Below are 15084 nucleotides of genomic sequence, written 5' to 3' on the forward strand. Positions count from 1 at the left end.
TGTGTGTGTGTGTGTGTGTGTGTGTGTGTGTGTGTGTGTGTGTGTGTGTGAATCCAAGGGGGGATGGAGCGCAAGCCTGAGACGGAGAGGAGGGGCTAGAGAGAGCACTGGAGGCTGTGGCAAAGAGAGAGAGCAGGCCTATTCCGATTTCACTACTCTACAAGCTCCCATCCCCCTCACACATTTTACTCTCCTACAGCCTCCAATCTCCTCAATGGAAGCCAGACATGCACTACTATTGTGTGCCTACTGCCTACCCCCAGTCCCAAACTAGGGCAGTGCTATACCCACCATTTTGAGTAATAGGGGTTATAATTTTTGGTAGCGAGGTAGGAAAATGGAGTATTGCCAAATGCTAAGAACTGAACTTCCTCTCACTTCAGACGTGCTGGTTTTCAATGTTCCCTTAAGCCACACTTGTGTTTCTTTCCGTCATCCTAATCTTTGAGCTTTCTTTCTGTCCCGATAGGGATGCAGTCGCAGGGCAGCACCTCCTCTCAGCCCTCCTTTGATTCCCTGAGCTCCAGTGACAGCCTCTTGTTCAGCGATTCAGAGCAGGCAGAGGACGACACAGACGTCTTCCTGACAGACAGCTCTCCATCTGTCATCATCGCGGGGTCGGGCGGCGCGTCAGCAAGTGGAAATGGGGGGTCAGACAGTCCCGGGTCACAGTGGACGTGTGACGGCTTCACCGACAAAGAGGAAGAGGAGGACTCGTACAGGTCACAGAGTGGCGGCAAAGCGGCTCACGTCAGCCTGGGGAAGACTGATCCGGCGAGGCAGACTGCAAAATCACAAGGAGATCTGCTGTTTGCTCAGAAGGTAAGAAAGGTGATAGGCAGAAAAGGGGAGTGATGAGAAGAGGGCTGACATAGCAGTGTGCGTGCAAAGGAAAGCCCAGCAGATAGCCTCGGACAGCCGAGCCTAACCAAAACCAACTCGTAATCTGTCTTCCCTCCTCCTCTGTCAGTGTGCTGAGCTGCAGGGTTTCATCAGGCCCCTGCTAGAGCTGCTGAATGGACTGAAGAGGGGCCGATTCGACCGGGGTAAGCATCCTTTCTTCACTGTCTTCTGGGAGGCAAGTGTGTGTGTGCGCTCGCTGGCTTCTGCAGTTGTTGAGGCTGAACACAGGTTTACATGATCTAAGTGGCCTCAGTCCATTGAAATAGTAAGTTTTCCTTCAAGCAGTAGTCTGTATTGATGTAGCCTATCGATGCAGTCCACAGTGCTGTGTGTGTGTGTGTGTGTGTGTGTGTGTGTGTGTGTGTGAGCTCATTCTGCTGACTCAGTAGCTTGCAAGAGTTTACCGATATCATGAGTTAGAGCGTGTGTGCATGTGTGAGACCGTGCATGCCCACATATGCATTCATTCAGTGTGAATGCTGACTGAAGGATTATGTTCTTTTGATTGACAGGCTTGAGTAGTTTCCAGCAGAGCGTGGCGATGGATCGTATCCAGAGGATTGTGGGGGTTTTACAGAGACCTGACTGCGGGTAGGATGTCATCCAAATTGTCCCACCATCCATCAGCCCTCTTTTTCTCACTCTTATCAAGTCCTGCCATCATGAGATGTTTTAGCTGCATTTAAGAATTATTATCTTTATTAAACTGTGAGTTGATCTTAGATATGCAGTGCACGGTGAGGCAGGATGTTTTATTGAACAGTCCTCAGGCAGGTAGAGTTACAGCTTTCACTGTCAGTGCAGAGAAACACCAAACTTCAGATGAAATTTTACCTAGATCTCTGTGCAGGATCATAAATATCCACGCCTGTTCCTACTCAGCAGCAAAGTCGTATTCCTATCTGCTCCTCACCTAAATTTTGTTCCTCTTTCTACATCATAGGGAGAAGTATCTGAACACTCTGCTCCAGGTGGAGATGATGCTAAAACTTTGGTTTCCCCAAATTCTCACTCAGCCTGTGTCTATAGCCTCCAGTGTCGCCACATCCCCTGCCCGATCCCTCCAGGAAGCTTCCGGCTCCACCCCGCCGCACAAACACAGGGATCAGTTACATATTCCCGTTAAGGTGAGGACATACATTCCTGACTTCTTGCTGCTAATACACATAAACATTTCTCCACCCCACCAGCACCACAAATTTTACAAAAACCTCCCGTTCATATTCTGAAAATTACTCTCCTGTTTATTTTCCAGAAGCGCAGACTCAGCTGGACGGGTACAGACTCTCCCACGCCTTCCCCTGTACCTCTCAAGTCCCCCCATATCAGCACAGGAGAAAACAGGGTGAAATCTGATCGCAGAGAAGGTGGACCTTCTTCCTCCCCATCACTAGCAGCTGATGCAAATCAGAGTTTGGCACATGCAGCCAGCAGCAGTCAGCTAACTGATGACAAAAATGACGGAAAAGACGGAGACAGCAAGGAACCAGGGAAGGTGTCGAAGTACCAAGCGGGTCAGAGCTCTAAGCCGAGCCTCACGTGGGTTCATGTTGCGCCCATCCTGTCCCCACGAAATACCTGCCTCTCACACGATGCCCTCACAGCCAGCAGGAGGTTGAGCCCGGCTACACAAGACAGCTCCATCTCCTCCACCACACCTTACAAGCACCCCAAAAATGTGAAGAAGCCAATCCGGTGCCAAAGCCAGCCTGTTGCTGGACAGCAGAGTGAGAGGGGGACCACTGAGACAACTCCGGGTGAGAGCCAGTCTCCTCCTGTTACACTTAAGCCTTTGCCTGGGGCGTGTCCCACCAGCTTGAAGACCTGATGTACTGAATCAGCAAAAGAACTGGCAGCCTTGCTTTGTTACACCACTGGGCTAAAAGCTGCTGCGACAGGAAGAAGGGAAGAGGCTGAAGGCCTGTGATTATACTTGCATTAATGAGAGGAAGTGAGGAAAGAATTGTTGGTGATAGATGTTGAAAACAATGATGGATAAAAACATAACCTATCATCCAGACCACAGTTAAAACAGACATTTCAAACAACAGGACATAAACAAGAACCGTTATCACACTTATAACCGAAACTCGTGCGGAAAGGTGGTTGTCAAGGTTCAAAAGCAATGTACAGGTAACGAGAGACATTGTAGAGTATTTAGAGGAGTAAATGATCGCTCCTCTTCAGCATGAAGGCAATCAATACAAAAAGAAGAAATATTTATGTAGGTGACTGTTTCAACAGACATCTAACTTGAAAGAAACTGTCCGAAAATGGAACAGCCGATGTCAGTAATCAAAATAAAACCTTCCAGTGTTTATTTTGATGTGGTTGATGAGTGAGCTGATTCTAGTCTTGCAGCAGAAGACACGTTTTTCTCTACATTCTTTTGAATGGTTTGAAGAGGAAAAAGCGACACTGGGGGTAATTAAAAAAATCTTGTTGCTAGTGATGTGAGAAATGAGGTGTAGTGTGCGCTGTGTCGGAGCCATTGGAGATGGTGGAAAAATGACATCACAACTCACGAATGTAATCCAAGAATTGTTTGGACACTCGGCTGGCAGATCATCAGCATCGAGCAGGAGTGACATCGCAGCGACCGGTGGTCACATAACTTTTCCTGTCGTGCCGTGGATCAGATGTTTCCGACGGCAAACCGACTGGCAATCAGTCTCATTACAATCCGAGACTTTTAATAGACCAGCGTATGGAGTTAACAAGGACCACTAAAAGACATGTCTATTGATTCAATTACACAGTTAATTTATTCATGTGTTGATCTGATACTGCATCTATTTATTGTTTGTATTTATTGGGCAGCTTATCACCTGCTGTGCGCTTGCATAGTTTGGCCTACAGTTCTTTTGAGGTGACTGGGAAGATGCTGTTGACATTTTTTTGTGGTTTTTATTGCTATCGTGAGGAGGGCAAAACAAAAAGGACGTGAAATCTTATGATTGGTCTCTTGGACTACTGTGCCTTTTTTACCAAATAGGATGTGTTTTTCAAAAAAAAAAGCATTCTGTGCTCTCAGTGCATTCATACTGTGTTTTGATTGTTTGCATGTGTTTCACAAAACCAGTGCACAGTCAAACGCGAAAGCCAACGTGTAGTCACCCTTCTTCTAAAATCGCACACAGCTTAAAAACCAACATCATCAACTGTGATTCTTTAAAACAAAAAAAAAAAAAAATGGCATCCAGCTCTTATATCCCAACATCTACAGCTCACCTGAATGGCCTGCATCTCTGACTAATACACACACCAACAGCAGTGGCTACTATTTGTCATGTAGTATTTAAGTGTCTAGCCTTCCTTTGGGGCTTTTCTTTAGGTTCTGATCAGGAGAGAAACCGACTGAACGGCACTTAAAGATGGTGCTCTTGAAAACTTGAAAACATGGTGAAAATATAAATGTAAGGGAAGAAATCTTTCTTTGCACCACTCTCTACCGCTGCTATCATCGTGCTGATTTACATGTATCATTGAAGGCTTGCTCTTTAATTGGAAATCCACTCACAGCATTCATTTAAATGTTGAAGGGGTTCTTAGTAACCCGACTGGATTAATCTATATTGTAAATATTTGGACTGATATTTTTGAATTGGTGTGAGAGGTTCATATGCTATTTACATAACTACAAATGGGGTGGGGGGATTTGCATTACTAGACTCCTCCAAAAAGCACCACACGTGAACACAGAGCCACCGGCAGCCAACATGTTACTGCCTGTTTGTTTTTGTTGTTTTTCTCAGTACGGAGTGTACAAACCCTCAGTCACTCTTATCCTGCTACAATACGCCAGATGTTGACTCTTGATCAGAGGCTGGGGGTGTCTTCCACCACACTCCTGTTTTGGTTTTTGGGTTGTTTTTTTTTTTATACATTTGTGGTATGACAGAGAAGCCAATTGCACTTATTTTTCATTATGTCCTTTTTCATGTGTTTTCTACTGCAGCGACCACTGCTTATTGGTCAGAAATAATGTCTTGTTTATTTCAGCTGCCTTCTTCTTCTACTACTACAACTACTTATTACATTTTAAAAGCTGACTGTAGTTCCACCTCGCCTCCCTTCCCCCACTCTGCTGCACTCGTCTGCCCCTGCCCTCTCCTCTCCTTTATCTCCCTCAATCCCGTAGTATATTTTCTTTCTAAACTAAACTCTGTCTTTCACTCAACCCAATTCTATGTGATATTACACTCCTTTTTTTTAAAAAATATTGATACAATCAAAGATAAAAAAAATAAAAAATAAAAAAAAACTTTTAATAAATGAAACCAATTTTTGAAAGATGAAACTGCCTGTGTGCTTGTTTACGCAAATCTTCATGCATTTATTTTGTTTTCTTTTGATTATGCAGCTCCCGATTTGGAAAGCAGCTTTTAATAAACAGATGTGTGACTCGATGGGGTGCAGATTTACAGACTGTATATTCTGAAGGCTGCGTGAGTGCACGAGTGAGTGGGGGTGAGGCGGAGACGATGAAGGCAGGAAGAAGAGGAGGGGCAGTGGGGTGGTGAGACTACAGCCTCTGTAATCTGACTGAGAGAGGTAGGGGGGCTGGCTGATCCTCCAACCAGCTGCTACATCAGAGTCCAAACACTACTTTAGCTTATATGTGTGCTCATGTGAGAGTGTTATAATGAGTAAATACCTTCTGGAGGTTAGCAGAGAAAAGTTGGTGGTCTCTGTAGCGCGGTCCTGCATTTCACACGAAAACAATTACCCACAGGCTCAAGTCTGATCTCTGCAGGCGACCACCGAGATTTTTAATTCCCTCTAGAAAAAAAAAAATCAAAAGGTGAGAATGAAAAATTGAGTGGCGCAGCGCTGCATCACCCACACCGAACGTGATGAAAGAAAATGAAAAAAATTCTGATAACCCAAACACACACTGGGAGGTTGCTAGGAGTAATGTTATGTAAGAAAATGTGAGTTTTACTTCAAAATAAAGAGAAAGTAAAAACTTTAAAGTTATGAAGCTGTGTACTAATTTAACTTCAATCTGTCTTTTTTGTTGTTTTCAAAAAACATTGCTTCTTTTATCCTTTAATATTTAAATCTGGAAGTTCTGATTCTGTTAATTTCACCAATTCTCAAAGAAAAATCTATGACCAGAAAATCAGACGCAACAATAGATGTTACACTGCACAAGGAGCACAACTGTTAATTTCATGTATTAACCATCATTGCACTCTCGTTCTCCTTCGCCCAGCATCATATCCTTAGATACTGCATGCACACCAGGATGAGAGTGGCAAATTTTGGGAGGGTGTGGTTTTGACTTCTCTCTCATGCCATGCGGCACGTATGCATGCATGCATGCGCTGCTCCCCCCCCCCTGTCGCACGCTCTGACACACTGACTGGCTGATTTGGTGATGGGCTTGTCTCTGACACAGTGACTATGCTACGTTACAACAACACAGACAGCCCTCCCTGCCTCCACCCTCCCTCCCCTCGGCCCCCCCTTGTATCCATGCAGTTTTTAGCAGAAAAAGCCCTTGCCCTCCATCTCCCCACCGCTGCTATTCTCCCCCCCTCTTTCTACTCCGGAGGATGGAAACGAGGGGCAAGAGAAAAAGGACAAGAAGAGGATGTGTGGAGGGCACAGGGACGAAACTTGACCTCGCTACAGTTTTGAGAACACTTTTTTTTTAACAAACAAAATATGTATGATTGTTCTTTTTCTCCCCAAAAAAGCTACATTTGTTTTTTGTTTAATCATTCAGTTGGATTATAATATTCTGTTTGCGCAGTATATTTTCATATAATTAACATTACAGCACTGTTCACATTCAAGTTGTTTTCACTTCTCCGAGCATGTGTTGGCTTAATTTAGCATGTGTGTGTCCATCAATAGGATTGCACATAATGAACTTACTGCGGCTCTTATCCCTTGCTGTGTAGGTTTTAATTGTGGGCCCACATCCTGTTACTGGTTTTAACAAGTTGATGATTTAATGGTGTCCTTCCAGTTCTGCTCTGTGCACATAATGAAGGGAACGACACAATGAGGTGCTTATTCACTTATTCTAAACACCCCTCCCCCATAATTTCACTCCAGTACGACTCGCGTGAGGTGAAGTCACTCTCTGACTTTACAACTACATACACAGCCTCTTACTCACCATAAGTCCACAGGGTTTTTTTTAGTGCAGACTTGACCAAAAAAACAGCCTGAATGCTCAATAAACCTGCCCAATCCTGAAATGGAAATCAGAGACATTTCGAAGTCCCTGCTTCGCCGGAGATCACAGCGGTGACGGGCCCTTGGTGTGCCAGGTTGAAGGGGTTGCTCTGCACGCCATCTGTGGTCTCCATCTCTGTGAACAACGTAAAGACAGAGACACCAGGACTAAATTTTCAAGGGCGCACGTGTGTCTCATCATGACATTGTGTGTGTGTGTGTGTGTGTGTGTGTGATATTTGGGGCATGGCTCAGCTACAGGCAAATAACATCCTCATCAGTTTCTCTGGCCTGAATGTGTTCTCGGGAGTCTGCTCGCGATGACACCATCCCACACGGCTGCTTAATTATTCAAGTACACTGAGTGAAAGGGAATCACCAGGTTCAGTATACTCATGAGGGGGGAAAGAAAGACACAGATGGCAAGCAAAGACGGCTATAAATGAGACAAAAGTGAGAGATTAAAGCTTACTCCCTCTGAGTTAGAATAAACCACCTGCACATAAACTGAGATCCTAGCAGCGTATGCTCGAAGTCAAGACAGCTGAGCCCCCTGAGAGTGTATCTTCCAAGATGATTTACAACCCCTGTCAGACACAATGAAATAAAACTGGGTCAGCATGATGAAATATACCATAACCATACAGTTGATGAATCAAAAAGCTTTGTGTGAGAACAGAGGGGATAACTTAACTAAAGTCTTAAACTTTGCTGTGTTGTTGATTTTTGGAGAAAAGCAATAATATACATTAATAGCTGATATCAAGCTCAAAGGCTGTTAAGACTGAAAGGAAACACTTAAGATTCAGCAATAAAAGCTTTGCAGATACCGGACTAGGATTACAAACTAAATACCTGACATTCCAGTAATATAACAGATTAATTCATACAGCTCCCATCGCATGCCCCCATGATGCATTACTCTTGTTTTAGCTGCACAGGCAAATTGAAATCACTGTGTTTGCCAGTGTGGGGTCAGGGCATGCGTGTGCGCATGTGATGCTGTGTGCGTTTTTGTTTTTCCTGTGTGCACTTGTATAGAAATATCTGTGGTATTGTCATATTATGTGCTGAGGTGTCATTACATAATAGAGCTGGCTGGAGAGAGGGAATGGGGGGCGGGGGCTGTGGGGTGTGCAGGGCAGACGGCTCATGGGAGGGATTCAGGTTGGCCACGGGTGGTCGTAGGAGAGTGGGTAAATGTGAGAGACATTGGTGTGTGAGGTGTTTACTGTCAGGCTCATCATTTGATTATCCACAGATTAAGGTAGCATTATTGTAAATTTAATGAAAATAATTACCCATGTTGGGTTTTTTGTTTTGTTTTTAGCCAAAATCAGAGTTAAAACCGAGAGAAGAGCTTTATATGTAAACCTGGCATTTAGCAACTCATGTACTACTTTTAGGCTGATCAGTGAGAAAGTGAAGCCCAACAATTTTAAATTTTTTTTTAACATATTATTTGGAGTCATGTTAATAAGTAAGTCATGTTTGCTTATTTGTCTCACTTTCCTATCAGAGACAGTACCATAATTACAAAAAAAACTCAATAGTTTTGGAGTCTTTTAGCTCATCTATCTTCACCAGACTATCCTTGAACATTCAGATGTCACCCACTGGTTTTGGAGTATGCATTTTGAAGCTTCAACTAGCTTTTTGGCTGTTGACATGTTGCTATTGCTTTTTGAGCAAGACATGACCATATGCGAATGAGATGATGAAGCGTCAATAGCAAGCTGATTCATAAACTGTACACGTGCATGGCACAGACACAAATATAGACTTATTAGTATTAATCAACAGACTAACAACATACTACAATTTCACTTACCAGAACTGAAGCGCAGATGTCTTGGATGTTGATCTCTATCACCCAGCAAACCATATTATGTAATTTTATTAAAGACACCAACCGCAGAGACCATGTTTATTTCAGTAACAATGGTGAAGACAAAACTACTAGTGCAAGTTTACTTTGTAAACAAAAGGAGTTTTTGTTGTATTATTCAAATGCCTCTAACCCACAGTTGAGGCTAAATGTACAACATTCAGTTATTTAGCATTATATTTAACTGTAATTATGTGCTTCACTCCCCACTGTCCTGCTTTTTTTCTCCTCTATCACTGCATGGATATCTCCAGACTATTTATCTCAGCTTTGTCTTAAACACACTGTTCCTCACATAAGTCACGGGTTCAGAACTTATTATTTGTTTCTTAGTTAATTGCATACAGGCTATAGTAAATTCCTCTCTGGCCTCTGGTCAAGTTCTGTGTTACTTTAAGAATGCTGTTATTCACCCTAGACTAAGTTACGATAAACAGCATTCTTGATAAATTTCCACCTGGGTTCTGTGAAGGACAATTAACTGAGACAGCTCTTCTCAGACTATCTAATGATGTTTTGGCGCAAAGTGCCACAGGAATTGTTCTGTCCTCCTTATGTTGGAACCGACTTTAGCCTTTGATACAATTGCTCACCAGATCTTGCTTGACAGGTTGAGGTATTGGACCAGTGTGTTGGGATCTGCCTTACGCTGCCTTCATACCTTTCTGATCGTTCTTTTTGCATGCCTGCTTCAAATTACAAGTCTTCCTTAAGTCATATTCATTTTGGTGTACCTCAGGGTTCTGTTTTGGGGCCCGTATTAATTCTGGTTTACATGCTCCCTCGTCAGAACATTTTGAGCACTTTTAAAGACCTATCATATCACTGCTACACAGGTAATATTCAGTTTTATATCTTTTTTAAGCCTCATGACGTTCGAAACTGCACGTCTTACACTGTGTAAAAAGCTGGATGGATAAAATGTTTTCTTAACTTAATGAAGAAAAAAAAATGAAATTCTTGTTTGTACTCCAGAAAAGCATATAACTCTAGGAAACTCTTAGTGCATTAGACTCTTAGTTGATTAGACTATTCCAAGCCTTCCATCAGGAACCTCTGGGAAAATTTAGATTCTGGTTTTACTTTACTTTGGTCATGTTCAGTCATTGGTTCGTTTATGTTTTTAGTACTATCTCACAAACAGAACTGGAAACTGTTATTCATGCTTTTGTTTCTTTGAGACTGGATTAGTGTAAATCATCACCACTTATTTAGTGTATATCTGTGTGTACATAGTGTATATATTAGTGTAACTCGTTATTGACCAGCCTACACAAAGCATCATTGGACCGTTTGTAGATGCTGCCAGACTTCTGAACAAATCACCAAAGTTTTCTCATGTCACACTGCTACTTTCCCAGCTCCATTGGCATCCCATTGACTCGAGAATACATGTCAAGATTTTGGTTCTCACTCATAGGGCTCTGAATGGTCAAGCACAAGCATACATCTAAGAACTTTTACATCTGTATGTCCTTAGCAGATCCCTAAGGTCATCTGACTGAAGCCTGCTGTGCCACACGCAAGGGTAAAAACTAAAACTTAAAAACTAAAGGTGACAGAGCCTTCTCTCAGTTGTAGCACCAGGACTCTGGAACTTTCTCCCTTTTAGTTTTAGGTCTGCAAACTCTGTTCAGCTTTTTTAAAAGCAACTAAAAATCTTTTACAACTGCTTATAATTAACTATTTTGATATACTAATGTCTGATGTTTTTTGTTTTCTTTTGTTCAGCACTTTGTAATCAATATCTTTAAAGGTGCTACATAAATAAAGTTTTTACTTTGTGTGGAAGTGGGGAGTGTGGGGAAGTGGCAGTGGGGAAAATAATTATTTGATCATCTGCTGAATTTGAAGGTTTGCTCACTTACAAAGAAATTAACAGTCTCTAATTTTTATGGTAGTTTTATTTAAATGGACAGAGACAGAATATCAATCAAAAATCCAGTAAAAAAAAAAACCCACATTACATAAAAGTTATAAATTGATTTGCACGTCACTGAGTGAAGTAAGTATTTGATCCCCAAGCAAAAAATGTGTTACTGTTGGCAAGCACAGTGGGAAGATATTTTTTGTAATAGGTCACCAGGTTTGCACACATCTCAGGAGGGATTTTGGCCCATTCCTCTTTACAGAAACTCCAAATCATTTAGGTTTCTTGGCTGCCACTTGGCAACTTGGACCTTCAGCTCCCTCCTCATATTTTCTCTAGGACTGAGGTCTGGAGGCTGGTTAGGCTACAAAATTACACCATAATCACACCAACATTTGTCACCTTCTCAACAAGCCTCTTGCTGATGGTCTTGTGTAGATCTACAATCTTGTCCTTGATGTCATTTGACAGCTTTTTTGGTACTGGTAGCCAAAGTTGGATAGAAAAAAACTGATTCTGTGTGCAGGTGTGCTTTCTAAACATAGCGAGTTAAGTTCAGGAGTATCTGTAATTGACTGAATGTAATTTGTGTGCCACGTGGACACGCAACGCAGGCAATTTGTTGGAGGCAGAATTCTGAGTGGCACTTATTTCAGTCAATGGCATGCAAATCAATGCATAACTTTTATGTGATGTGTTTTTCTGGATTTGTGGTTGATATTCTGTCTCCCTCTATTAAGATGAAAATGACCATAAAAATTAGCAACCATGCATTTTTTTGTAACTCAAAGCAAAATGTACAAATTCAGCAGGAGAATCAAATTTTCCCTACGGTACATTTAGTTGACTCTTTGACAACTGAATTCTTCTCTGTTTAACCACGCTTTCTATTGAAATTCTATTATTAATTATATTTTTATTGTCTTTTTTTATTTTTGTGTCTTCTACCATACTTTTATATTGCTAGCACTTTATACATAAACATCACTTACTTTGTATTTTGTCACTCCGTAAGGGACAACTTCATTTTTATTGAATGACTTTCTTTTTTGTCTTTACGTTTGTTTAAAAAGAATTTGAAACACTTGTCTGGTTCCCCCTTAGCGAGGTCAGGCCTCTCCTAGTGTCACTGCAAACTTTGCTCATTGCAACTGCTGTAGTTTGAAGTTTGTTTGGCCTGGCATGCCTGGTGGAAAGCATTGCCTCTGTCTGTCAGGTCCAGCTGCCTGTGTCAGTCAAAGAGTCCATGAACCTAACTCCAGTATCCAGGTGGCTCTATACGATAGTTGCCTGATAGATATTGTTAGAAAAGGGCCAAAACATCCCTCGGGATTAACTTCTTTTTGGAGTGGGCCTAAAGTGGCCACTGGAGGAACTACTGCAGTTTTTGGCACTTCCATGCTGGCATCAGTTTTCAACTCCAGAGGCAGCTACATTTGTACAACACATACAGTGGAACGATAGTCACTGCTACTTGCAAATGTCACTAAATAACTGACAGCCAACAAGGTCAGCAGCAGTTATTCTTGGGCAATATATCAGTGAATACCTTAGTCTAAGGAGCTTGGAAAGAACTTCTTTAAGTTGCTTGAAGACATTTCACCTGTCATCCGAGAAGCTTCTTCAGTTCTAAGGTCAAATAGCGGAGAGTCCCAGATTTAAACCCAGTGGGAGTGTTCCCCCAAAGAGGGACAAAAGGACCCCCTGATGATCCTCTACCTAATCACATGAGCCAAGGTGTGAAAATGGGTGTGGGTCACAATCAGCCAGAGTTTCGGGTGAGCTCATTGTGAAACCTGGCCCAACCCTATCATGTGATTTCCTGAGGTCAAATGGCCCAGGGTGTGAGTGGGCGCTAAGGCGTCTGGGAAGGGAACTCAAAACTGATATTATAGATGGCAGACAGCTGGTGTCGTAAGCCATCGCCTCTGTTCAAAGATGGTCGCTCACAGTGGACATAAATGGCTTCTTTCACTCCTCTTTCAAACCACCTGTCTTCTCTGTCCAAAATGTGAACATTGGCATCCTCGAAAGAATGACCTTTGTCCTTTAGATGCAGATGAACTGCTGAGTCTTGTCCCGTGGAGGTGGCTCTTCTATGTTGTGCCATGCGCTTGTGAAGTGGCTGTTTGGTCTCTCCAATGTGTCCCACACCTGTTTTCACACCTTGGCTCATGTGTTAAACTATCTTGCTTAAATGATGGTAAAATACATTTAATTTTCAATTGAAGTAGTTGCTGAATATTTTTCTGCAATTCAACTAATATATAAATCATTAGACTGTTTCAGATCAAAACATTGCATTGCAACTTGCGTTCAGCAATTTAAACAAAGAATAATTTACGACACTCAATAACCAAAACAAGTGATCAGTAAGACCTTGTTTTTGGGAAAACTAAATATATGACATTCTGATTTTCCTCAAGGTCACGGAGAAAAATGGTATCAAAGTGAAAACAACAAAAGGCGTTTGTTGTGGTGGAAAAAGCATGTAATCAAAATGCCTCAGATTTCCATGTATTATTCTGTGGTCCTAATTAGAGGCTTCCTTTACACTACTTCCATATTCACACAACTTGGGTTGTAGTGTGCTTGTAAACATGGACCTAAATATTAAGTACATGGGTGATGAATCAGCAGATGATGACATGGAGGTGTGCTGTTCGGTAGGAGTAAATGAATGCACCTGTAATGACTAGCTGACATTTTGGTGATAGAGAAAGAGCATGTGTTGTAACTAAAGCATGCTGCGTATGCACCTCTTCCTGATGGTTGCACGTAGCATTAGCACTGTGAGCGAAAGCATGGATGTGGCTTGCTGTAGAGAGAGCGAGTCATTTGGCAGCCTGGTATAGCCTCGGGCTCTCTGCAACTGATTCATGCTCACACTACTATAAGTGCAGGCAGTTGACCCACATCATGCAAAGGGAGGGAAAAAAGTCAGGAGGCGGGCGTTCAGGGGAAGGAAATGGAGATCATCTGATAATCTCATGTTTTTACCAGGGGACTGGGTTCACGACTGAGCTGCGGTTAATAATTAGGCAATATTTATGACTAGTTTGAGTTCTGTGAAAATCATTGAAACACTGCGCTTTTAATATGAAGACAAAGCCCTATCATGAACCTTGTAAAGGAGAAGAATGTGAATACTCTCTGCCAAAGCTCTTCTTCAGCTATTCAATTTGGATTTTTATTTGCAATTCAGATCACTCTCTTAGTTCCCAGAATGTAAAACATTAGTTTTAATCCAGCCTTAACTAGTTTTGGTATTTGAAGTTGCCAGGGGAAAGATTTAACCTCTTAACAACCACCAAGTCACTGCTGATCCACTTAGTGGTAGGCTTATGCTGAATTTTACCAGCAAGATAAAGAAGCATAGTCTCAGAAACTAGAAGACATAACCTTCTAAAGCTGGCATCTCACACACATTTAGACTTTACAATTGCTTTGCTATAAGACTTCAATTTGAATGTGTAAACTAGAAGCATAGAACTGAACCTAACCATAACCCCATTATTCCAGTACCTAATTATTCCTATTACACCTAATGTTCAGCTAGAGTTTCTATAAATATATTGCTCTGCAATTACATGATGCCAAAAACTTGAAAGTCATTTAGCTTAGTTTGATTTAAATGGACAAAAGACTGCGTGTATCACCAGACAAATCTGCTAAAATAAATAAATGAATAAATAAATAAATAAATTGTAAGAACTTTTTCTATATATGTTTTACTTCTTCTACCATCATTTTGTGCTGTTGGAGAATTTTCCCTTAAATTTAAATCCAGGATCCAAAGACTGCCGTGCCTCTTATAATATTGACCCAAGCTAAATAGGCAGATTCATTAATGTGTTTTCGCTGGTGAAAATGAAAACTGATTGGGGCTTGTGTAAGGTTAGTTGAAGTAAAATGGGCTTGAAAGTGAACACGTCAGGACTGTGATAAAATGCAGTGTGCATAGTCACACCCACAGGACAGTTTTAATTCTAGAAAAACCCTGAGCTATGGGCATAATGCTATAACGACACAATGTTAACGTAGTCAAGGACGAACTTTAACGGATAAATAAATTTCCTTAATCCTCAGATTTTCAAAACTATTTGGGAGAAATACGTTTTACCTTGTGGAGAACATGGCTATTTCCATACATGTGCAGCTAGGTGGAAACACTGCACACTTGAAACGAAACGACTCTGCGAAAAAGTCCACGAAGAAGAAGCTGTATCCA

The 15084-nt window shown here is 41.8% G+C and overlaps 1 protein-coding gene and 1 long non-coding RNA gene across 2 annotated transcripts in view; one reads left to right on the forward strand and one right to left on the reverse strand.

Moving 5' to 3' along the window:
* LOC102296615 (circadian-associated transcriptional repressor) overlaps positions 1-4592 on the forward strand; it is a 5920-nt gene extending 1328 nt beyond the window's left edge. Inside the window, exons 2-6 of the mRNA XM_005936123.3 lie at positions 470-822; positions 971-1046; positions 1416-1494; positions 1847-2030; positions 2159-4592. Coding sequence (XP_005936185.1) covers positions 472-822; positions 971-1046; positions 1416-1494; positions 1847-2030; positions 2159-2731 — 1263 coding nt within the window. The 5' untranslated portion in view covers positions 470-471 and the 3' untranslated portion in view covers positions 2732-4592. The remainder of the gene's footprint in view (positions 1-469; positions 823-970; positions 1047-1415; positions 1495-1846; positions 2031-2158) is intronic.
* A 626-nt stretch (positions 4593-5218) lies between these two features.
* On the reverse strand, positions 5219-15063 carry LOC121815401. Its single transcript, XR_006055061.1, has 5 exons — positions 14977-15063; positions 7592-7682; positions 7037-7231; positions 6790-6890; positions 5219-5685 (listed from the first exon to the last, which is right to left on the reverse strand). It is a non-coding gene; the product is annotated as an uncharacterized LOC121815401 (long non-coding RNA).
* Between the last annotated feature and the right edge of the window lie 21 nt (positions 15064-15084).

The sequence above is a fragment of the Haplochromis burtoni genome, unplaced genomic scaffold, assembly GCF_018398535.1.
Source record: "Haplochromis burtoni strain Fernald_Lab_line unplaced genomic scaffold, NCSU_Asbu1 Contig_204, whole genome shotgun sequence".
NCBI lineage: Eukaryota > Metazoa > Chordata > Actinopteri > Cichliformes > Cichlidae > Haplochromis > Haplochromis burtoni.